The sequence below is a fragment of the Oncorhynchus clarkii genome, unplaced genomic scaffold, assembly GCF_045791955.1.
Source record: "Oncorhynchus clarkii lewisi isolate Uvic-CL-2024 unplaced genomic scaffold, UVic_Ocla_1.0 unplaced_contig_8429_pilon_pilon, whole genome shotgun sequence".
In the NCBI taxonomy this organism is placed as follows: Eukaryota; Metazoa; Chordata; class Actinopteri; order Salmoniformes; family Salmonidae; genus Oncorhynchus; species Oncorhynchus clarkii.
The window spans coordinates 32,501-57,500 of NW_027258608.1; the positions used below are offsets into that span (position 1 = coordinate 32,501).

General features: G+C 44.2%; 1 protein-coding gene across 1 annotated transcript in view; it reads left to right on the plus strand.

Moving 5' to 3' along the window:
• Positions 1 to 23,195, plus strand: part of LOC139397477 (glycine receptor subunit alphaZ1-like) — a 54,395-nt gene extending 31,200 nt beyond the window's left edge. Inside the window, exons 5-9 of the mRNA XM_071144180.1 lie at positions 3,064 to 3,287; positions 9,509 to 9,591; positions 10,134 to 10,271; positions 20,131 to 20,345; positions 23,040 to 23,195. Of these exons, the coding sequence (XP_071000281.1) occupies positions 3,064 to 3,287; positions 9,509 to 9,591; positions 10,134 to 10,271; positions 20,131 to 20,345; positions 23,040 to 23,195 (816 nt within the window). The remainder of the gene's footprint in view (positions 1 to 3,063; positions 3,288 to 9,508; positions 9,592 to 10,133; positions 10,272 to 20,130; positions 20,346 to 23,039) is intronic.
• Positions 23,196 to 25,000: the final 1,805 nt, after the last annotated feature.

Below are 25,000 nucleotides of genomic sequence, written 5' to 3' on the forward strand. Positions count from 1 at the left end.
AATGCGATTAGCATGAGGTTGTAAGTAACAAGAAAATGACCAAGGGTATAGACATATCTGACATTTGCAGGAAGCTTAAATTCTTGTTAATCTAACTGCACTGTCTAATTTACAGTAGCTATTACAGTGAAATAATACCATGCAATTGTTTGAGGAGAGTGCACAGTTATGAACATGAACGTTATTAATAAACAAATTAGGCACATTTGGGCAGTCTTGATACAAAATATTGAACAGAAATGCAATGGTTCATTGGATCAGTCTAAAACTTTGCACATACACTTCTGCCATCTAGTGACCAAAATGTAAATTGCACCTGGGCTGGAATAATACATTATGGCCTTTATCTTGCATTTCAAAGATGATGATACAAAGAAAATACAAAGAACAGGTGTTTTTTTCTTTGTATTATCTCTTACTAGATCTATTTTGTTATATTCTACTACATTCCTTTCACATTTCCATAAACTCCAAAGTGTTTCCTTTCAAATGGTACCAATAATATGCATATCCTTGATCCAGGGCCTGAGCTACAGGCAGTTAGATTTGGGTATGACATTTTAGGCAAAAATTGAAAAAAAAAGGGGCTAATCCTTATCACACACATTAAATATGTTTCCATTTGGTGGGATTTGACATTGATGACAATTTGTTTTCCATCTTACTTGATATGACTTATAATGTGTAGTTGTAAGGAGTTGATAGTAACAAACAGTCAAATCAGTCATCACATAAGGTAGCTTTGACAGTCATAGAAATTGAATGACTCAATATGGCCGCCCATCCACCCATCACTGAACATTGACTTGAACAGGTGCTTCCCTTTAGGCTAATTATATTTCTATTTTGGCAGCAAACCAATTTGGCTATCCACATTGGAGAACCCTTTAAAGAACCCTTCTTGTTTTAAGTAGAACCCTTTTGTTTCACAGTAGAACCATTTTGGGTTCCATGTAGAACCCTTTCAGTCACTTCTCGTGAAAAACAGAAGATGTTTTGCCATAATGTGAAATTACCTAACTGCCCTGGGAGATAATTGTATGACAATTATTAACAATTGTATCCTTTGTTGGGGGAATATTTTCATATTCCACCTGTGTGTTAAGAATCTAGATTACTGCTATTTTAAATAATGAAAAGGTCTATGAAGACCTCATTCTTTAATCACAGACAGACTAGACCTAATTTTGTGATCATAGTCAGACTAGACCTAATTTTGTGATCATAGTCAGACTAGACCTAATTTTGTGATCATAGTCAGACTAGACCTAATTTTGTGATCATAGTCAGACTAGACCTCATTCTGTAATCATTGTCAAACTAGACCTCATTCTGTAATCATAGTCAAACTAGACCTAATTGTGTGATCATAGTCAGACTAGACCTCATTCTGTAATCATAGTCAGACTAGACCTAATTTTGTGATCATAGTCAAACGCGACCTCATTCTGTAATCACAGACAGATTTAACCTCATTCTGTAATCACAGACAGACTAGACCTAATTTTGTGATCATAGTCAGACTAGACCTCATTCTGTAATCACAGACAGACTAGACCTCATTCTGTAATCATAGTCAGACTTAACCTCATTCTGTAATCATAGTCAAACTAGACCTCATTCTGTAATCATAGTCAGTTTTCCGTAAAAACTCATTTTTATTTTCCAACAAAATTCCCATAATAACAAAACAGGTGTATCTGTGTGTTGTGAGATCATTTCTAGAAAACATATTTCTAATGTTGTGGCTGATTGCCATTGGAAAGGTCACCTGCTGTCATACCTCGCTACGTTACAGCCTCGTCTCTAGAATAATTGACAATTACGGTGGACTGTCGTGGCTAAAGGCCACAGCTCTATTGAAGGGCTATATGTGTTTTCTAAAGGACACAGCTCTATTGAATATATATATATATATATATATGTGTTTTCTAAAGGACACAGCTCTATTGAAGGGCTATATGTGTTTTCTAAAGGACACAGCTCTATTGAATATATATATATATATATGTGTTTTCTAAAGGACACAGCTCTATTGAATATATATATATATATATGTGTTTTCTAAAGGACACAGCTCTATTGAAGGGCTATATGTGTTTTCTAAAGGCCACAGCTCTATTGAAGGGCTATATGTGTTTTCTAAAGGCCACAGCTCTATTTAAGGGCTATATTTCTAAAGGACACCATGAACCACCAGGATCGTTACTTAGCTTCTGCCTTAAGAATGCTGCTACTGTTCAGACAGGCTTGATTCGCATAAACAATATACACATGGAAAGCCCAATAACGTCTAATATAGAATCTTTAGTTTAACTAAGCTTTATTCAATAAAAATGCATAGGTTTTTCTTTTAGGTCGAAAGAATTGGAAACCAAAATCAAATCAAATCAAATGTATTTGTCACATACACATGGTTAGCAGATGTTAATGCGAGTGTAGCGAAATGCTTGTGCTTCTAGTTCCGACAATGCAGTAATAACCAACGAGTAATCTAACCTAACAATTCCACAACAACTACCTTATACACACAAGTGTAAAGGGATAAAGAATATGTACACAAAGATATATGAATGAGTGATGGTACAGAGCGGCATAGGCAAGATGCAGTAGATGGTGTAGGGTACAGTATATACATATGAGATGAGTAATGTAGGGTATGTAAACATTATATTAAGTGGCATTGTTAAAAGTGGCTAGTGATACATTTTGACATCATTTTTTGCATTATTAAAGTGGCAAAAGAGAGTTGAGTCAATATGTTGGCAGCAGCCACTGTTAGTGGTGGTCGCAATTGTAAATGAGAACTTGTTCTCAACTTGCCTACCTGGTTAAATAAAGGTGAAATAAAAATAAATAAATAAACGGTCTGATGGCCTTGAAATCCCCATGTCAAGCCTTTAACCCAGAAATCAATTATTAAATTAAACAAACAAGCAAACCAGCCAATCAATCAATCAATCAAACCTCCCCCTGAGTCCTGGCTATACAATGCACTGACACACCTAGGTCTTTCTCTGACAATCTGATGCACTGATTGACATTCAACTGTTCTCTCCCCAGGACTACAGAGTGAATATCTTCCTGAGGCAGCAATGGAACGACCCCAGGCTGGCCTATAGTGAATACCCCGATGACTCTCTCGACCTGGACCCGTCTATGTTGGACTCTATCTGGAAACCTGATTTGTTCTTCGCCAACGAAAAAGGCGCAAATTTCCATGAGGTTACGACTGACAACAAACTACTAAGGATTTCAAAAAATGGGAACGTATTGTATAGTATTCGGTATGCTATTATTTTCTTGTTGTACCTTCCTCTTTTCTTGTTAGTTTCTCAGAATGTCTATCCGGTGCTAGACCTATAGCTGACAGATGAATGTCTATCCGGTGCTAGACCTATAGCTGACAGATGAATGTCTATCCGGTGCTAGACCTATAGCTGACAGATGAATGTCTATCCGGTGCTAGACCTATAGCTGACAGATGAATGTCTATCCGGTGCTAGACCTATAGCTGACAGATGAATGTCTATCCGGTACTAGACCTATAGCTGACAGATGAATGTCTATCCGGTGCTAGACCTATAGCTGACAGATGAATGTCTATCCGGTGCTAGACCTATAGCTGACAGATGAATGTCTATCCGGTGCTAGACCTATAGCTGACAGATGAATGTCTATCCGGTGCTAGACCTATAGCTGACAGATGAATGTGTATCCGGTGCTAGACCTATAGCTGACAGATGAATGTCTATCCGGTGCTAGACCTATAGCTGACAGATGAATGTCTATCCGGTGCTAGACCTATAGCTGACAGATGAATGTCTATCCGGTACTAGACCTATAGCTGACAGATGAATGTCTATCCGGTGCTAGACCTATAGCTGACAGATGAATGTCTATCCGGTGCTAGACCTATAGCTGACAGATGAATGTCTATCCGGTGCTAGACCTATAGCTGACAGATGAATGTCTATCCGGTGCTAGACCTATAGCTGCCAGATGAATGTCTATCCGGTACTAGACCTATAGCTGACAGATGAATGTCTATCCGGTGCTAGACCTATAGCTGCCAGATGAATGTCTATCCGGTGCTAGACCTATAGCTCACAGATGAATGTCTATCCGGTGCTAGACCTATAGCTGACAGATGAATGTCTATCCGGTGCTAGACCTATAGCTGCCAGATGAATGTCTATCCGGTGCTAGACCTATAGCTCACAGATGAATGTCTATCCGGTGCTAGACCTATAGCTGACAGATGAATGTCTATCCGGTGCTAGACCTATAGCTGACAGATGAATGTCTATCCGGTGCTAGACCTATAGCTGACAGATTAATGTGTATCTGGTGCTAGACCTATAGCTGACAGATTAATGTCTATCCGGTGCTAGACCTATAGCTGACAGATGAATGTCTATCCGGTGCTAGACCTATAGCTGACAGATGAATGTCTATCCGGTGCTAGACCTATAGCTGACAGATGAATGTCTGGTGCTAGACCTATAGCTGACAGATGAATGTCGATCCGGTGCAAGACCTATAGCTGACAGATGAATGTCTATCCGGTGCTAGACCTATAGCTGACAGATGAATGTCTATACGGTGCTAGACCTATAGCTGACAGATGAATGTCTATCCGGTGCTAGACCTATAGCTGACAGATGAATGTGTATCTGGTGCTAGACCTATAGCTGACAGATGAATGTCTATCCGGTGCTAGACCTATAGCTGACAGATGAATGTCTATCCGGTGCTAGACCTATAGCTGACAGATGAATGTGTATCCGGTGCTAGACCTATAGCTGACAGATGAATGTCTATCCGGTACTAGACCTATAGCTGACAGATGAATGTCTATCCGGTGCTAGACCTATAGCTGACAGATGAATGTCTATCCGGTGCTAGACCTATAGCTGACAGATGAATGTGTATCTGGTGCTAGACCTATAGCTGACAGATGAATGTCTATCCGGCGCTAGACCTATAGCTGACAGATGAATGTCTGGTGCTAGACCTATAGCTGACAGATGAATGTCTGGTGCTAGACCTATAGCTGACAGATGAATGTGTATCCGGTGCTAGACCTATAGCTGACAGATGAATGTCTATCCGGTGCTAGACCTATAGCTGACAGATGAATGTCTGGTGCTAGACCTATAGCTGACAGATGAATGTCTGGTGCTAGACCTATAGCTGACAGATGAATGTCTATCCGGTGCTAGACCTATAGCTGACAGATGAATGTCTATCCGGTGCTAGACCTATAGCTGACAGATTAATGTCTATCCGGTGCTAGACCTATAGCTGACAGATGAATGTCTATCCGGTGCTAGACCTATAGCTGACAGATGAATGTCTATCCGGTGCTAGACCTATAGCTGACAGATGAATGTCTATGCGGTACTAGACCTATAGCTGACAGATGAATGTCTATCCGGTGCTAGACCTATAGCTGACAGATGAATGTCTATCCGGTGCTAGACCTATAGCTGACAGATGAATGTCTATCCGGTACTAGACCTATAGCTGACAGATGAATGTCTATCCGGTGCTAGACCTATAGCTGACAGATTAATGTCTATCCGGTGCTAGACCTATAGCTGACAGATGAATGTCTATGCGGTACTAGACCTATAGCTGACAGATGAATGTCTATGTGGTACTAGACCTATAGCTGACAGATGAATGTCTATCCGGTGCTAGACCTATAGCTGACAGATGAATGTCTATCCGGTGCTAGACCTATAGCTGACAGATGAATGTCTATCCGGTACTAGACCTATAGCTGACAGATGAATGTCTATCCGGTGCTAGACCTATAGCTGACAGATGAATGTCTATCCGGTGCTAGACCTATAGCTGACAGATGAATGTCTATCCGGTGCATGGCCTATGGCTGACATATTATATTGCTTACGGTGGAAACAAAACAGATATTAACATCCACATAACAACAAAAGTGATCGACTTTAAATGCAAGCATTTTTGCAATGTATTTGATCTGTTATCAAGCCTAGTATTCAACCCTTGGACGGACAGAGAGGAATTGGATCCTTATAAACAGCCATGGGAAGGCAGTGAGAAGAGGCCTTCTCGTATCTTACCTTGACACCATCAAATGAACCCATTAGATCGCTTTGAGCTCACCTGACCCCGCGCTAAAGAAAACCTGCCTCAGTGTCTTTGATTCTCACCTGACTCCGCGTTAAAGAGAACCTGCCTCAGTGTCTTTGATTCTCACCTGTCTATCTGGTGATAGAGAACCTGCCTCAGTGTCTTTGATTCTCACCTGACCCCGCGTAAAAGAGAACCTGCCTCAGGTGTCTTTGATTCTCACCTGACCCCGCGCTAAAGAGATCCTGCCTCAGTGTCTTTGATTCTCACCTGACCCCTCGTTAAAGAGAACCTGCCTCAGTGTCTTTGATTCTCACCTGACCCCTCGTTAAAGAGAACCTGCCTCGGTGTATTTGATTCTCACCTGACTCCGCGTTAAAGAGATCCTGCCTCAGTGTATTTGATTCTCACCTGACCCCTCGTTAAAGAGAACCTGCCTCAGTGTCTTTGATTCTCACCTGACCCCTCGTTAAAGAGATCCTGCCTCAGTGTCTTTGATTCTCACCTGACCCCTCGTTAAAGAGATCCTGCCTCAGTGTCTTTGATTCTCACCTGACCCCGCGTTAAAGAGATCCTGCCTCAGTGTCTTTGATTCTCAACTGACCCCTCGTTAAAGAGATCCTGCCTCAGTGTCTTTGATTCTCACCTGACCCCTCGTTAAAGAGAACCTGCCTCAGTGTCTTTGATTCTCACCTGACCCCTCGTTAAAGAGAACCTGCCTCGGTGTATATGATCTCACCTGACCCCGCGTTAAAGAGAACCTGCCTCGGTGTCTTTGATTCTCACCTGACCCCTCGTTAAAGAGATCCTGCCTCAGTGTCTTTGATTCTCACCTGACCCCTCGTTAAAGAGATCCTGCCTCGGTGTCTTTGATTCTCACCTGACCCCTCGTTAAAGAGAACCTGCCTCAGTGTCTTTGATTCTCACCTGACCCCTCGTTAAAGAGAACCTGCCTCGGTGTCTTTGATTCTCACCTGACCCCTCGTTAAAGAGATCCTGCCTCAGTGTCTTTGATTCTCACCTGACCCCGCGTTAAAGAGATCCTGCCTCGGTGTCTTTGATTCTCACCTGACCCCTCGTTAAAGAGAACCTGCCTCAGTGTCTTTGATTCTCACCTGACCCCTCGTTAAAGAGAACCTGCCTCGGTGTCTTTGATTCTCACCTGACCCCTCGTTAAAGAGATCCTGCCTCAGTGTCTTTGATTCTCACCTGACCCCGCGTTAAAGAGATCCTGCCTCAGTGTCTTTGATTCTCACCTGACTCCGCGTTAAAGAGAACCTGCCTCAGGTGTCTTTTCTGATTGAAAAAAAGAATCCTTATAAATAACATTTGTCGTGTAACGGTGATGATATCACACTGCGGTATAAGTAAACTATGAATGCAATGCAACCAATAGACCTGCTCCTCTCCTACCTACATGTATCTCAAGATAAAAGTAACAGCAGCCGTCTAGGTTGAAGCATGAATGGCTGTCTCTTCTATAGATGTTTTTCTATACTCGCGGTATGAACAATAGCATGGAGATGCAGCCAGTCTGTTTGGGGATGAGGTTCACGTGCACGGCAAGCAGGAAGGTGTTTGGGGATGAGGTTCACGTGCACGGCAAGCAGGAAGGTGTTTGGGGATGAGGTTCACGTGCACGGCAAGCAGGAAGGTGTTTGGGGATGAGGTTCACGTGCACGGCAAGCAGGAAGGTGTTTGGGGATGAGGTTCACGTGCACGGCAAGCAGGAAGGTGTTTGGGGATGAGGTTCACGTGCACGGCAAGCAGGAAGGTGTTTGGGGATGAGGTTCACATGCACGGCAAGCAGGAAGGTGTTTGGGGATGAGGTTCACGTGCACGGCAAGCAGGAAGGTGTTTGGCATGAGGGGAAGAATGCCTGAGATGTGTATTGTAACCTTTTAGATTACAAGGCATCATGACAGGAAATATAGCCGCAGTTAGAACAATATGTTACCCTGCTTCTCCTCCTGTAATGCTGTGCTAGTGGTTTATAACAATATGTTACCCTGCTTCTCCTCCTGTAATGCTGTGCTAGTGGTTTATAACAATATGTTACCCTGCTTCTCCTCCTGTAATGCTGTGCTAGTGTTTTATAACAATATGTTACCCCTGCTTCTCCTCCTGTAATGCTGTGCTAGTGGTTTATAACAATAAGTTACCCTGCTTCTCCTACTGTAATGCTGTGCTAGTGGTTTATAACAATATGTTACCCTGCTTCTCCTCCTGTAATGCTGTGCTAGTGGTTTATAACAATATGTTACCCTGCTTCTCCTCCTGTAATGCTGTGCTAGTGGTTTAGAACAATATGTTACCCTGCTTCTCCTCCTGTAATGCTGTGCTAGTGGTTTAGAACAATATGTTACCCTGCTTCTCCTCCTGTAATGCTGTGCTAGTGGTTTATAACAATGTGTTACCCTGCTTCTCCTCCTGTAATGCTGTGCTAGTGGTTTAGAACAATATGTTACCCTGCTTCTCCTCCTGTAATGCTGTGCTAGTGGTTTAGAACAATATGTTACCCTGCTTCTCCTCCTGTAATGCTGTGCTAGTGGTTTAGAACAATATGTTACCCTGTCTATTCCATTCATTATATTCTATTCATTTCCATTCTTCCATTCTATTCTATTCCATTCTATTATATTCAATTTTTCCATTATATTATATTCCATTATATGCTATTCTATTCCATTTTTCCATTCAATTCTATTCCATTCTTCCATTCAATTCTATTCCATTATATTATACTTAATTCCATTCCATTCTATTCAATTCAATTCTATTCCATTATATTATACTTAATTCCATTCCATTCTATTCCATTCAATTATATTCCATTCATTCCATTCTATTCCATTCTAGTCTTCCATTCAATTCTATTCCATTATATTCTACTTCATTCCATTATATTCTATTATATTCAGTTCCATTCCATTCTATTCCATTCAATTATATTCCATTCATTCCATTCTATTCCATTCAATTATATTCCATTCCATTCCATTATATTTCATTATATGCTATTCCGTTCTATTCTATTACATTCCATTACTTTCTATTCCATTATATTCTATTGTATTCCATTATATTCTATTCCATTCCATTACTTTCTATTCCATTATTTTCTATTGTATTCCATTGTATTCCATTCCATTCTATTATATTTCATTTTATGCTATTCCATTCTATTCTATTCTACTCCATTCCATTCTATTCTATTCCATTATATTCTATTGTATTCCATTCTACTCCATTCCATTCTATTCTATTCCATTCTATTCTATGTAAACTTGTTAACAAAATAACGCTGATCCTGGCCTGTCTGTTCTGCTCTTTCCTGTTTTGTGCTGTTCTGTTCTGTTTTGTTCTGTTGTGTTCTATTCTATGTGACCAGAATAACACTGGTCCTGGCCTGTCCCATGGACTTGAAGAACTTCCCAATGGACGTACAGACCTGTATCATGCAGCTGGAGAGTTGTGAGTATTCCATTATCCTTTAGGAACACAGTTATCACACACACACACACACACACACAGGTAGGGTAGAGGGAAAGTATTTATTTTGTGTTAGTGTGATGGATGTGTCTCTGGTCTGGAGGACAGTATGATGAAAGGCCCAGTGATTTACACAGGCCCCTCCAGCAGCAGAGTGCAGATACAGGGAAGGGACAGGGAGGGAGTCAGGGGGGACCAACCTCCTCCAACCTGCTCTAACCAGCCAACACCGGCTTGTCCCTCCCTCCCCACCTCTTCTCTTTGGAAATTATGGATTTTTCTTTTTTCTTGACTCATTGTTCTCAGGTGTGAAGAATGAAAACAACATGTATTGCTTCTATATGAACACTGTGGAGCTACGGTAGAGTTGGTTGATCAAGGCATTTAAACCTTCATCATACCACATTGTCAATAATATTTGTTTTCTCTCTTACGAACAGCTTGAATGTACTGTGATACTGTGGTAGTAAGACTGTGGTAATATTGTGGTAATAATGATCTTGTTTCAAACTGCTCCCATCCAGTCGGCTATACGATGAATGATCTCATATTTGAGTGGGATGAGAAGGGAGCCGTGCAGGTCGCAGACGGGCTAACGTTACCTCAGTTTATACTGAAAGAGGAGAAAGACCTGCGATACTGTACCAAGCACTACAACACAGGTAGGTTTGTCTCTCATCACCTCTCTGGCTAACTCTTCCTCATACACTCTTTTTTAAGGGGGTTTGTACATTGAGCTAAACTCTCTTTCTCTATGTTGGTCTTTTGTTGAATGTCTGAGAACAACGTAACATAGACATTACAGGGTGCGTTGTTAGGACACATAACGCTGGAACACAGAGTGGGAGAAAGAAGGGAGGAAGGACCGAAACCAATCAGAGCTTTGTCCCAAAATGGCCCCTTTATTCACTGAAAACCATCTGGCCACTCAACCTCATCAATCTCACATTGTTACACTCCAGATGCAACAGAAGAAAACAGAGACTGAAGAGCGGTCTAGATGGAATATGAACATAGACTGAAGGCCAGTCTAGATGGAATCTAAACAGAGACTGGAGGCCAGTCTAGATGGAATCTAAACAGAGACTAAATAGAGACTGAAGGAGAGTCTAGATGGAATCTAAACAGAGACTGAAAGCCAGTCAAATGGAATCTAAACAGAGACTGAATTCCAGTCTAGATGGAATCTAAACAGAGACTGAATTCCAGTCTAGATGGAATCTAAACAGAGACTGAAGGCCAGTCTAGATGGAATCTAAACAGAGACTGAATTCCAGTCTAGATGGAATCTACACAGAGACTGGAGGCCAGTCTAGATGGAATCTAAACAGAGACTAAATAGAGACTGAAGGACAGTCTAGATGGAATCTAAACAGAGACTGAAGGCCAGTCTAGATGGAATCTAAACAGAGACTGAAGGCCAGTCTAGATGGAATCTAAACAGAGACTGAATTCCAGTCTAGATGGAATCTACACAGAGACTGGAGGCCAGTCTAGATGGAATCTAAACAGACATTAATAGAGATTGAAGGCCAGTCTAGATGGAATCTAAACAGAGACTGAATTCCAGTCTAAATGGAATCTAAACAGAGACTGAAGGCCAGTCTAGATGGAATCTAAACAGAGGCCGGAGGCCAGTCTAGATGGAATCTAAACAGAGACTAAATAGAGACTGAAGGAGAGTCTAGATGGAATCTAAACAGAGACTGAAGGCCAGTCTAGATGGAATCTAAACAGAGACTGGAGGCCAGTCTAGATGGAATCTAAACAGAGACTGAAGGCCAGTCTAGATGGAATCTAAACAGAGACTGGAGGCCATTCTAGACTGAATTTAAACAGAGACTAAATAGAGACTGAAGGCCAGTCTAGTTGAAATTTAATAGACTGGAGGCCAGTCTAGATGGAATTCAAACAGAGACTAATTAGAGACTGAAGGCCAGTCTAGATGGAATCTTAACAGAGACTGAAGGCCAGTCTAGATAGAATCTAAACAGAGACTGGAGGCCAGTCTAGATGGAATCTAAACAGAGACTGAAGGCCAGTCTAGATGGAATCTAAACAGAGACCGATGGTCAGTCTAGAATAATCTAAAATAGAATAGAGAGTGAGGAAAACAAGAAAGGATCAAATAAAGATATGATTTGATAATATATGATTTGATTGTATATGATTTGATATGATATGATTGTATATTCTTTGATAGATTTGAAATGATTTGATATGATATGATTTGATGTGATTTGATGTGATTTTGTTATTTATTTTTTCTGAGGATTTGGTTTGTTGTGTTGTTGACATTGGATTAAATTGATATCTGGTGCCATTAAAATCTTGATTATTGTAAATATCATACCATCGCTCAGGAGAGGGTGACATCTGGAAATGACAGGCCAGCTGATGGATGGTGTCTGTCTCCTACCTCTAGAATCCTGTTCTCTCAGACATAGACAGCCTTGACATGCTTGATGGCATGCTAAATCCCCTCCTTCCACACACACACACACACACACACACACACACACACACACACACACACACACACATACACACACACACACACACAAATTGAACACACACACACTGAACACACACACACCGACACTGAACATACACACTCTCTCTCTCTCTCTCTCTCTCTCGCTCTCCTCTCTCTGTCTATCACCCCCTCTCTCTGTCCCATCTCTCTGTTTTTCTCTCCCTACCCCTCCCTCCCTCTCTCTCTCCCCAAGCCCCCCACCCCACTTCCCCTTCTCCCCCTCCCCCTCTGTCCTGACTGTGGCCTATTATCTGTCCTGATTTGTCATAGACACTTGCTAAAAAACTTTAATGAGCAAACCTTCCTTCATGACCTGGCAACTGTAAAAGACACTTGGACCTTCTTTTTTCAGTGTTATTGTTAATAAACACGCCCCCATAAAGAAAATTAGAATTAAAAACAGGTTCAGCCCCTGGTTCGGCCGTGATCTGTCATAGTTACTCCACCTCAACAACTCAATTTGGCCTAAGGCTCGGCACACGCATACTCAGGCTGACTGGCTCTCGTTCAGACAAATGAGAAATACATGTAAGTGCACTCAGGCTATCCAGAAGGCCAAAGTTATTTACTTTAAGGAGCAGTTCTCTCTCTGTGGGTCTAACCCCAAGATGTTCTGGAAAACGGTTAAACCCTCCTCCTCACAGCTGCTCATGTCCCTTAATGTTGATGATGTGGTTGTTACTGACAAGGAGCACATGACTGAGCTCTTTAATCACCACTTCATTAAGTCAGGATTCCTTTTCGACTCAGCCATGCCTCATTGCCCGCCCAACATTTCCTCATCTCCCACCCCTTCTAATGCAACTATCCCCGATGCTCCTCCCTCTTTTTCTCCTGCCCCGCTACAAAGTTTCTCCCTGCAGGCAGTCACCTGAGTCCGAGGTGCTAAAGGAGCTCCTGAAACTTGACCCCAAAAAAACATCTGGTTCAGATGGTTTAGACCCTTTCTTCTTTAAGGTTGCTGCCCCTATCATCACCAAGCTCATCTCTGACCTTTTTAACCTGTCTCTCCTCTCTGGGGAAGTTCCCATTTGTTGGAAGGCAGCCACGGTGCATCTTTTATTTCAAGGGGGAGATCAAGCTGATCCTAACTTGTTATAGGCCAATTTCTATTTTGCCCTATTTATCAAAATTGTTGGAAAAAACTTGTAAATAATCAACTGATTAGCTTTCTTGATGTCTATAGTATTCTCTCTGGTATGCAATCTGGTTTCCGCTGTCACGTCTACTCCTGTTCCTCCCCTCCGTTGTGCGACGTCGCTGGAGTACTAACCACCGGTTCTGGCACTCATCATTACGCACACCTGGCACTCATCATTACGCACACCTGGCACTCATCATTACGCACAGCTGGAACTCATCATTACGCACAGCTGGCACTCATCATTACGCACAGCTGGCACTCATCATTACGCACAGCTAGCACTCATCATTACGCACACCTGGCACTCATCATTACTCACACCTGGCACTCATCATTACGCACAGCTGGCACTCATCATTACGCACAGCTGGCACTCATCATTACGCACAGCTGGCACTCATCATTACGCACATCTGGCACTCATCGTTATGATTCACACCTGACCTCCTTACCTCCCCTTCATAGGTCCCTTCCTTTTGTTCATTCCTCAGTTGGTTTTGTACCTGTGTTCATGTTGCCTCACTTCTGTTGCGCTGTCTTGTTTCATGTTTGTTGTTTTCATTAAACGTTTTACCTGCACCTGCTTCTCGGCTCACGGCGTCATCGTTACAGAATACCAACTCCAACAATGGAAAAAGCAGGAAAATCGGATATCTCTCTGACGGTCGATGAACAGGGTTACCTTCTGCGTCGGCAGCATGACCAGCTGGCACAACTGGGGACGGCCATGGAAGAGGTCCTTCGCAGTTTGCAGCGTCTCAAACATTCCCGGGAGGCGCTGCATCCTACTAGTGGAGGATACTCTAGATCCAGCCTACCCAGTGAGTCAGCCCAACAGCCCATTCAGCAACACGCTCCGGTCAGCAATGCCCATTTATCCCTCCCAGAGAAATATGACGGTACCCCATCCAAATGATGTGGCTTCCTACTTCAGTGCTCCCTTTATTTTACACACCAGATGGGAGCCCCCACCACCGAGCTGTTTAAGGTTGCCACGGTTATTTCTCTGCTGACGGGGTGGGCATTGGAATGGGCTACGGCTGTCTGAGAGAGAGGAGAGGAGGAGCTAAATTCATATGAGCGGTTTATGGCTCTGTTTTAAATGTATCTTTGATCATCCCCCAGAGGGCAGAGAGGGAGGTGAGCATCTACTTCAATTACGGCAGGGGGATCAGACAGCTGCTGAGTACGCGCTCACCTTCCAGACAGTAGCAGCATCCAATGGATGGAATGAACCGGCGCTTCGCACGCTATTAAGAAGAGGTCTGCGCGAGGAGGTCCAGACGGAACTGGCCTGCCGACACGTCAACCTTACCCTGGACACACTCATTACGATAGCCATCCGTCTGGATAACCTTCTCCGGGAGCGTCGGCATCTTTCTCACTTCTCTCCCTCCTTCGGGCGAATACTCGGAATCAGAGCCTGAACCCATGGAGGTAGGGGTCACACACCTCCCCGCGGCGGCGTGCCGCAGATGGATACAACTGGGGCTCTGTATGCACTGTGGTCAAGGAGGGAATTTTATGGATTTCTTATGGATCAGACCCTTGCCTCCCTCTCTCAATATTACTTCATACCCGCTCTCCTCTACTTTTCCGATGCAAGGTCTCGATTATCGGCCATCAGGATCCGGAACCATTACACACATCACTCAACCGCTCACCCTCACCGTGGAGTCTAATCATCAGGAAAATATCCCCTTCTTCATCACCAGTGCACCAGTTCACAAGATCATCCTCTGCCTCCCTTGGCTTCAACGCCATAACACCACCATTTCATGGTCTAGGATGAGAATTTACAGACTGGTCACCTAAATGCCAGAGAGCCTCCTTCCCTGTTCCCTGTGGCTCCACATCGTTTGAGAGGCCTTTGTTAGCCCTTCAGCATAACATCCCGGAGGTATACCACGATCTGAGGGAGGTATTCTCCAAGACCCGGGCCACCTATCTCCCTCCTCATCACCCCTGGGACTGTGGACATCGACCTGCTTGCTGATGCAACACCTCCACGCAGAGGTGCTCTACCCTCTGTCAGTGGCTGAGACCGAGGCCATGGAGGATTACATTCAGTAGGCAGGGGTTCATCCGCACGTCCACTTCTCCTGCATTGGCTGGTTTCTTCTTCGTGGCCAAGAAGGATGGAGGATTACACCCTTGCATTGATTACAGAGGACTCAATGAAGTTACCAAGAAGTATTGGTACCCCCTCCCGTTGGTGCCATATGACATTGAGCAGCTTCACGGGGCCCGGTTCTGCAACAAACTGGACCTGCAGAGTGCCTACAATCGACAAGAAGGTAGATGCAGTCAGGTCATGGCCAGTCCCAACCACCATTAAAGGGTTACAACGGTTTTTGGGGTTTGTCAACTTCTACCGTCGTTTCATCAGGAATTTCAGCTTTGTTGCCACTCCTCTCACTTCTCTCCTTAAGGGAGGCCCCCATAGGTTGGTGTGGGGTCCAGCAGCCGATGAGGCCTTCCGTCTTCTCAAGAGACGTTTCATCTCCGCCCCATTGCTGAAACATCCAGATCCCACGATATCCTTTGTGGTGGAGGTGGACGCTTCCAAGGTAGGAGCGGGGGCAATTTTGTCTCAACGACAGGGGAACCCGTGCGTTTTATTCTAAGAAAATGTCCCCTGCAGAAAGTAACTACGAAGTCGGCGATCGAGCGCTCCTGGCGGTGAAGTTGGCATTAGAAGAGTGGAGACACTGGCTGTAGGGCGCCAAGGAACAATTTGTCATCCTCACCGACCACAGGAACCTGGAGTAGTTTTAGACAGCGAGGAAGGCCGATGCCTTGTCCGGCCTCTATGATTTCAGGAGAGGGCCCTATCCTGTGAGCCTATAACCCATCCTCCCTAGTCGTAGCTCCTGTGGTCTGGCACATAGATGTGGAGATCCACCAGGCTCAAGAGAGGGAGCCCTGAACTGTCCTCCTGGGCGCACCTATGTTCCCACAGGGATAAGGGATTGGCTACTGACCTGGGCACACACAGCTGTCGTTGCTGGACATCCAGGTATTTCTCGCACCATCCATTCCGTTGCTGAGAAATACTGGTGGCCCACCTTGGCGCAGGATGTTACCCGTTATGCCGTCCATTGTCAAAAAGAACAGGCAGACCGCCACTGCAGTGAGACCCCTGTGTTCCACACTGGGGATTGTGTCTGGCTTTCTACCAGGAACCTCCCACTCTGCCTGCCCTGCAAGAAACTAAGCCCCCGGTTTGTGCGGCCATTCAAGGTACTCCAGAGGGTCAACGAGGTGACGTATTGGTTACAACTGCCCAGTCACTACCATATCTCACCCTCGTTTCATGTCTCCCTTCTCAGGCCGGTGGTTCCTGGTCCCCTAGCTAATGCTGTCCCCCACGACACAACACCAACACCCCTGGACATCGAGGGCAGTCCAGAGTATGCTGTCAGATATCTGCTGGACTTTAGGCGCCGTGGGGGTCAGCTCCAGTATCTGGTGGACTGCAAGGGGTCTGAGGAGCAGTGTTGGGTTCCGGTGGAGGACATTCTGGATCTCAACATCTTCTGTGATTTCCACCTTCGCTACCCGGATCGACCCGCTCCTCGTCCCGAGGTCGTCCACCTAGTTGTCCACGTCCTGCGGCCGTGCATCAGAGGGGGGTCATGTCACGTCTGCTCCTCCCTTCTGACGTGCGACGTTGCCGGAATACTAAGCACCAGTCTTGGGAATCCTCATTACGCGCACCTGGCATCCATCATTACACGCACCTGGCATCCATCATTACGGACACCTGGCATCCATCATTACACGCACCTGGCATCCATCATTATGGACACCTTGCACTCATCATTATGATTCACACCTGGACCTAATTTCTTCCTCTGTATAGGTCCCTTCCTTTTGTTCCTCAGTTGGTTTTGTACCTGTGTTCATGTTACCTTGCTTCTGATACAGTGTCTTGTTTCATGTTTGTTGTTTTCATTAAACGTTTTACCTGCACCTGCTTCTCGACTCACCGAGTCATCGTTACATCCACTCACGTTATGGACTTTATAGATTTTAATGCCAGCAGCATACCACCCTGCATACCACTGCTGGCTTGCTTCTGAAGCTAAGCAGGGTTGGTCCTGGTCAGTTCCTGGATGGGAGACCAGATGCTCCAGATCCCTCCATGTCTCCCTCTGTCCACATCCAAAACAATACACTAGGGTTCAACTCTAATTGAATTAAAAGTCTTCAAGACAAAGACAGTCTTCAATGACTATAAGCTGAGTTAATGACTTGTCAGCGATCTGAGCATCGAACAAGACACACCTGGTGCTCACATCACACAGTCAGCATGAAAAGAAAGAGGATACCTATCATGAGTTTATAATGCCCTCTTTTAGCTTATGTTCTGGGCTAATGTCCAAAATGGCACCCTAGTGCCCTATAAACCCTATACTATATAGGGAATAGGGTGCTGTTTGGGAGGAATCCTTACCATCCGTTGTGGTGTTTGCTACGCAGCTGTGGTCAGGGAAGTAGATGGGTTCAACCACAACATAACAACTGTTGGCTGTAGTGGGTTCAACCACAACAGAACACATGTCAACTGTAGTGGGTTCAACCACAACATAACACATGTCAGCTGTAGTGGGTTCAACCACAACAGAACACATGTCAGCTGTAGTGGGTTCAACCACAACAGAACACATGTCAGCTGTAGTGGGTTCAACCACAACAGAACACATGTCAACTGTAGTGGGTTCAACCACAACAGAACACATGTCAACTGTAGTGGGTTCAACCACAACAGAACACATGTCAACTGTAGTGGGTTCAACCACAACAGAACACATGTCAACTGTAGTGGGTTCAACCACAACATAACACATGTCAGCTGTAGTGGGTTCAACCACAACAGAACACATGTCAGCTGTAGTGGGTTCAACCACAACAGAACACATGTCAACTGTAGTGGGTTCAACCACAACAGAACACATGTCAACTGTAGTGGGTTCAACCACAACAGAACACATGTCAACTGTAGTGGGTTCAACCACAACAGAACACATGTCAACTGTAGTGGGTTCAACCACAACATAACACATGTCAGCTGTAGTTGGTTCAACCACAACAGAACACATGTCAACTGTAGTGGGTTCAACCACAACATAACAACTGTTGGCTGTAGTGGGTTCAACCACAACAGAACACATGTCAACTGTAGTGGGTTCAACCACAACATAACACATGTCAGTTGTAGTGGGTTCAACCACAACATAACGCCTGTCAGTTGTAGTGGGTTCAACCACAACATAGCACATGTCAACTGTAGTGGGTTCAACCACAACATAACACATGTCAACTGTAGTGGGTTCAACCACAACATAACACATGTCAACTGTAGTGGGTTCAACCACAACATAACAACTGTTGGCTGTAGTGGGTTCAACCACAACATAACAACTGTTGGCTGTTGTGGGTTCAACCACAACATAACAACTGTTGGCTGTTGTGGGTTCAACCACAACATAACAACTGTTGGCTGTTGTGGGTTCAACCACAACAGAACACCTGTCAGCTGTAGTGGGTTTAACCACAACATAACGCCTGTCAGCTGTAGTGGGTTCAACCACAACATAACGCCTGTCAGCTGTAGTGGGTTCAACCACAACATAACGCCTGTCAGCTGTATTGGGTTCAACCACAACATAACGCCTGTCAGCTGTAGTGGGTTCAACCACAACATAACGCCTGTCAGCTGTAGTGGGTTCAACCACAACATAACGCCTGTCAGTTGTAGTGGGTTCAACCACAACATAACGCCTGTCAGCTGTAGTGGGTTCAACCACAACATAATACATGTCAACTACAGTGGGTTCAACCACAACATAACGCCTGTCAGTTGTAGTGGGTTCAACCACAACATAACGCCTGTCAGCTGTAGTGGGTTCAACCACAACATAACGCCTGTCAGTTGTAGTGGGTTCAACCACAACATAACGCCTGTCAGTTGTAGTGGGTTCAACCACAACATAACGCCTGTCAGCTGTAGTGGGTTCAACCACAACCTGTCAGCTGAGGTGGTGTGTTACATTTGAACGTAGGGGGTACTTTACCTACAGCCACTCTGTCAAACTGATGTTCTCTCCCGGGCTCTGCCTCAGTCTCTTCCAACACTGCAGGGAAATAGGAGGATAATTCAGCACTGAGGCTATCCATTTCATTGCCTGCAGTTGACTTTCTTCTTTGTGTTCTTGAGACATGCAGAACAGAAAGATTGGATGATGCGTTACAGTACATCAGTTATGATAACAGTAGATCCATAACACAGCAGCAACAGCAGAGAAAGATTAGATAATACTATTATAATATATCATATCATAGCATATTGACTCTATTGTAGTAGTATTATTGTAATATATATTTTATCATAGTATAGACTGTATTGTAGCAATAACACTATAATACATATCATACCATGGTATATAGACTGTATTGTAGTAATAATATTATAATATATATTTTATCATAGTATAGACTATGTTGTAGTAATACTATTATAACATATCATATTATATCATAGTATATAGACTGTATTGTAATAATACTATTATAATATATAATACAATAAAGACTGTATAGTAGCAATAATATTATAATATATCATAGTATATAGACTCTACTGTAGTAATAATATTATATCATAGTATATAGATTCTATTGCAGTAATAATATTATATCATAGTATATAGACTCTATTGTAGTAATAATACCATATATCGTATTATTATATGACCCCTGCTTTCTCCTCTGTCTGTGTCCTCTGTATAATACTGAACCCCTGCTTTCTCCTCTGTCTGTGTCTTCTGTAAAACAGGAAAGTTCACTTGTATCGAGGCTCGTTTCCATCTGGAGAGGCAGATGGGCTATTACCTGATTCAGATGTACATCCCCAGCCTTCTGATTGTCATTTTGTCCTGGGTGTCCTTCTGGATCAACATGGACGCTGCACCTGCCAGAGTGGGACTGGGCATTACCACCGTGCTCACTATGACCACCCAGAGCTCCGGCTCCCGAGCCTCCCTCCCCAAGGTGAGACAAACTCCCTAGCCCAGAGCTCCTGCTCCCGAGCCTCCCTCCCAGGGTGAGACAAACTCCCTAACCTAGAGCTCCTGCTCCCGAGCCTTCATCTCCAAGGTGAGACAAACTCCCTAACCAAGAGCTCCTGCTCCTGAGCCTCCCCCCCAAGGTGAGACAAACTCCCTAACCCAGAGCTCCTGCTCCTGAGCCTTCCCCCCAAGGTGAGACAAACTCCCTAACCCAGAGCTCCTGCTCCCGAGCCTCCCTCCCCAAGGTGAGACAAACTCCCTAACCCAGAGCTCCTGCTCCCGAGCCTCCCTCCCCAAGGTGAGACAAACTCCCTAACCCAGAGCTCCTGCTCCCGAGCCTCCCTCCCCAAGGTGAGACAAACTCCCTAACCCAGAGCTCCTGCTCCCGAGCCTCCCTCCCCAAGGTGAGGAGAGGAAGAGGAACACAGCACACCTGCACCTGTCTTTGACACACACAGAGATACAGACATGAACACACACACAAACACACACACACAGTCAGATACAGACATGAACACACACACACACAGATACAGACATGAACACACACACACACACAGTCAGATACAGACATGAACACACACACACACACACACACGCACACACACACACACACACACACACACGCACACACACACACACACACACACACACACACACACACACACACACACACACACACACACACACTCTCTCTCACACACACAGCCAGTCTACTTTATAATGGGCAGAGCAGAGAGGCCTAGATGAACTACAAACCACACTGTCTATTGTCCTAGATGAACTACAAACCACACTGTCTATTGTCCTGGATGAACTACAAACCACACTGTCTATTGTCCTAGATGAACTACAAACCACACTGTCTATTGTCCTAGATGAACTACAAACCACACTGTCTATTGTCCTAGATGAACTACAAACCACACTGTCTATTGTCCTGGATGAACTACAAACCACACTGTCTATTGTCCTAGATGAACTACAAACCACACTGTCTATTGTCCTAGATGAACTACAAACCACACTGTCTATTGTCCTAGATGAACTACAAACCACACTGTCTATTGTCCTAGATGAACTACAAACCACACTGTCTATTGTCCTAGATGAACTACAAACCACACTGTCTATTGTCCTAGATGAACTACAAACCACACTGTCTATTGTCCTAGATGAACTACAAACCACACTGTCTATTGTCCTAGATGGTAAAACTAACTCAACATAAGGAAAAAAATGCCTTTTTAAAGAAAACTATTTTGCTATAGGGATTTTCAGATTAAAAAGGAAGAGGGACATTGCGTGAGGGACTAGTATTTTATAATTATGTCCTGTAAAAGTATCCTCCCATTTTGCTTGTTGACATTAGGTGATTCATGTTCTCTGGAAAATTGAACAAGTGAACCGTGATTTCTATGCAGTTCAGCTGTCACAATAATGATCACACAGCACAGCTGAGCGTAGGTGCACACAGCACAGACTGCTCTCCCTCTTCCACGCCTCACTGACTTGGTGCTGCATTGGTGACAGGGAGGGAAGGAGAGGATAGAGGGCCATTTTGAAAGTCACCCTTTACTGTGTCATTACTCAACAAATAGCCACCACAGAAAAGTTACTTTTTTTGCTGTCATTATTTTCCAGCCCCGTGTAGTAGTGCTCTACTTTCAATACGAAAGGTGAAGAAAATGTCCAGCGGATAAATACATTTCACCACTTTAAGTGATCTAAGTGCTGTAAAACAAAAAATAAAAAAACACATCAAAATATCTGATCTGGAGTGGAGAAATAGAAATCCCACAATCCAACGACACCAGGAAAGAGTAAAACAGTAGTCTGCCTCTGTCTGTCTCGGGCTGCTGCCTTCTTATCATTTGAACAATGTCTTGTGAACCATGCATTCTGTAATGCCACCTAAGCTGCATTCCAGGGCCACTTGGTCACTGACTTGTCAAATACAGTGAGCTTCAGCTGAACTGACAAGCCAACCCAGTCTAGCTTTAGCCCCATTTCCAGGTCAAAGATGTGGTTTCCATGCCTCACTCTATCTCACTGCCCAGGCAGAGCAGAGTCCTGCCAAGCCAACTGACCATACAGACTACTGTGTACTGGACAGTTCTCAGAGTTAGAAGGTAAATGTTGTCTTTGTAGCAGACATCACAGAATTATTAGATACAGATACATATATAGATGGTACCAAGGTCCGTTTCAATTGAATAGTCTACAGAATCCAGATTAAAAAGTCACCTTCTGTTGTTGTTGGTGTTGGTGTTGTTGTTGGTGTTGGAGTTGTTTGTGTTGGTGGTGTTGTTGGTATTGTTGGTGTTGGAGTTGTTTGTATTGTTGGTGTGTGTTGTTGTTGGTGATGGTGATGTTGTTGGTATTGTTGGTGGAGTTGGTGTTGTTGGTGTTGTTGTTGTTGGTGATGTTGGTGTTGGTGTTGGTGTTGGTGTTGTTGGTATTGTTGGTGTTGGTGTTGTTGGTGGAGTTGGTGTTGTTGGTGTTGTTGGTGTTGGAGTTGTTTGTGTTGTTGGTGTTGTTGGTGGTATTGGTGTTTGTGGTGTTGCATTTGCTGGTGTTGTTGTTGTTGGTGTTGTTGTTGTTTTTATTGTTTCTATTCTTGTTTTTGTTGTTGTTGTCCTCCTACTTACCACCGTGTCCTCCTGCCCACTCACAGGTGTCGTATGTGAAAGCCATTGACATCTGGATGGCCGTGTGCCTCCTGTTTGTCTTCTCGGCCCTGCTTGAGTACGCTGCTGTGAACTTCATCGCTCGGCAACACAAGGAACTGCTGCGCTTCAGGAGAAGGAGGCGACACATGAAGGTCAATTAACTGCTTTTTTAAAAATATTATTAGGATTCACTTTTTATGATCTAATCATAGACTAGACAAACACTTTTCACAGGAACACTTCCAATCACCTGCCCCCTCCTCTCAGACCAGAGCCAGTCTCAGTTCAATATTTAGCTTTTTGCTTTCTCATATTCTCTACAAGTACACAACAGTTCATATGTAATGCTGGGAGAGTATTGAGAATCCTTAAAGCCCTTAGGATGCATCCCAAATGACACCCTAGTCCCTATATAGTGCATTACTTTTTAACCAGGGTCTATAGGGCTCTGGTTAAAAGTAGTGCACTATAAAGGGAATAGCATGCCATTTGGGACACATCCATGGACAAACAGAAGAACAACAGAAGAATGAGCTACTGTATGTATCAGATCCACAACAATGTAATTATTCCCACATACCTTAATAACGTAGTCTGACATAATCTATCATCTAACAGGCCCAAGAGCACACCAGGTTGTAACTGTTGGCCTTAAAGGCCACTGCATTACAACATTCCCAATGGGTGGTGCCTGTTATCCTCATATCAAAGTTGTCATACCTAGTTTGTTATGCACATTGACCAAAGCAGTTGGCAAGACAGCACAAACAGATCTGGGATCAGGCTATAGAACAAGTAGATTGAAATTGAATACACCATCTCTACACTCTGTGTTTTTAATAAGATCTCAAATTATTTTATTGAAACTCCATCGCTGTCGTATATCTGATGGTGTTTGTGATATTGATGTCTTGATGACTGAATATCAAATACAGCTATCAAAGTATGACTCATTTTAGTAATATCTATCTACCACAGAGCATGTTGCTCCATCTCTTCCTAAAACTTATTTAGTAGTATCTATCTACCACAACACAGAGCATGTTGCTCCATCTCTTCCTAAATCTCATTTAGTAGTATCTATCTACCACAGAGCATGTTGTTCTGTCTCTTCCTAAAACTAATTTAGTAGTATCTATCTACCACAGAGCATGTTGCTCCATCTCTTCCTAAAACTTATTTAGTAGTATCTATCTACCACAGAGCATGTTACACCATCTCTTCCTAAAACTCTGATCCAGCTAGGGGACTATTTCTCTGCATTATTCATCTAATTTCTCTGAGGTGAAGCTAGATGGAGGAATTCAAATGGTTATTATTCTTACCATTTAATCAATACATTTTATGTGTCCAGATGAATTGATTAAAACCAAGACCGTGTGATTTCATAACAAGTAAACCTGTCAGCCTTGAGGGGGGGAATATAGAAGAAGTCTGAGGAGGTGACTGGTGAGAGCCGCAGGAGGTGGAGGAGGAAGAGGAGGAGGTGGAGGAGGAGGAGGAGGAGGAGGAGGAGGAGGTGGAGGAGGAGGAGGAGGAGGAGGAGAAGGAGGAGGAGGAGGAGGAGAAGGAGGAGGAGGAGGAGGAGAAGGAGGAGGAGGAGGAGGTGGAGGTGACTGGTGAGAGCCGCAGGAGGTGGAGGAGGAAGAGGAGGAGGTGGAGGAGGAGGAGGAGGAGAAGGAGGAGGAGGTGGAGGAGGAGGAGGAGGAGGAGGAGGAGGAGGAGGAGGTGGAGGAGGAGGAGGAGGAGGAGGAGGTGGAGGAGGAGGAGGAGTTAGAGGAGGAGGAGGAGGAGGAGGAGGAGGTGGAGGAGGATTAGGAGGAGAAGGAGGAGAAGGAGGAGGTGGAGGAGGAAGAGGAGGAGGTGGAGGAGGAGGAGGAGGAGGTGGAGGAGGAGGAGGAGGAGGAGGAGGAGAAGGAGGAGGTGGAGGAGGAGAAGGAGGAGGAGGAGGAGGAGGAGGAGAAGG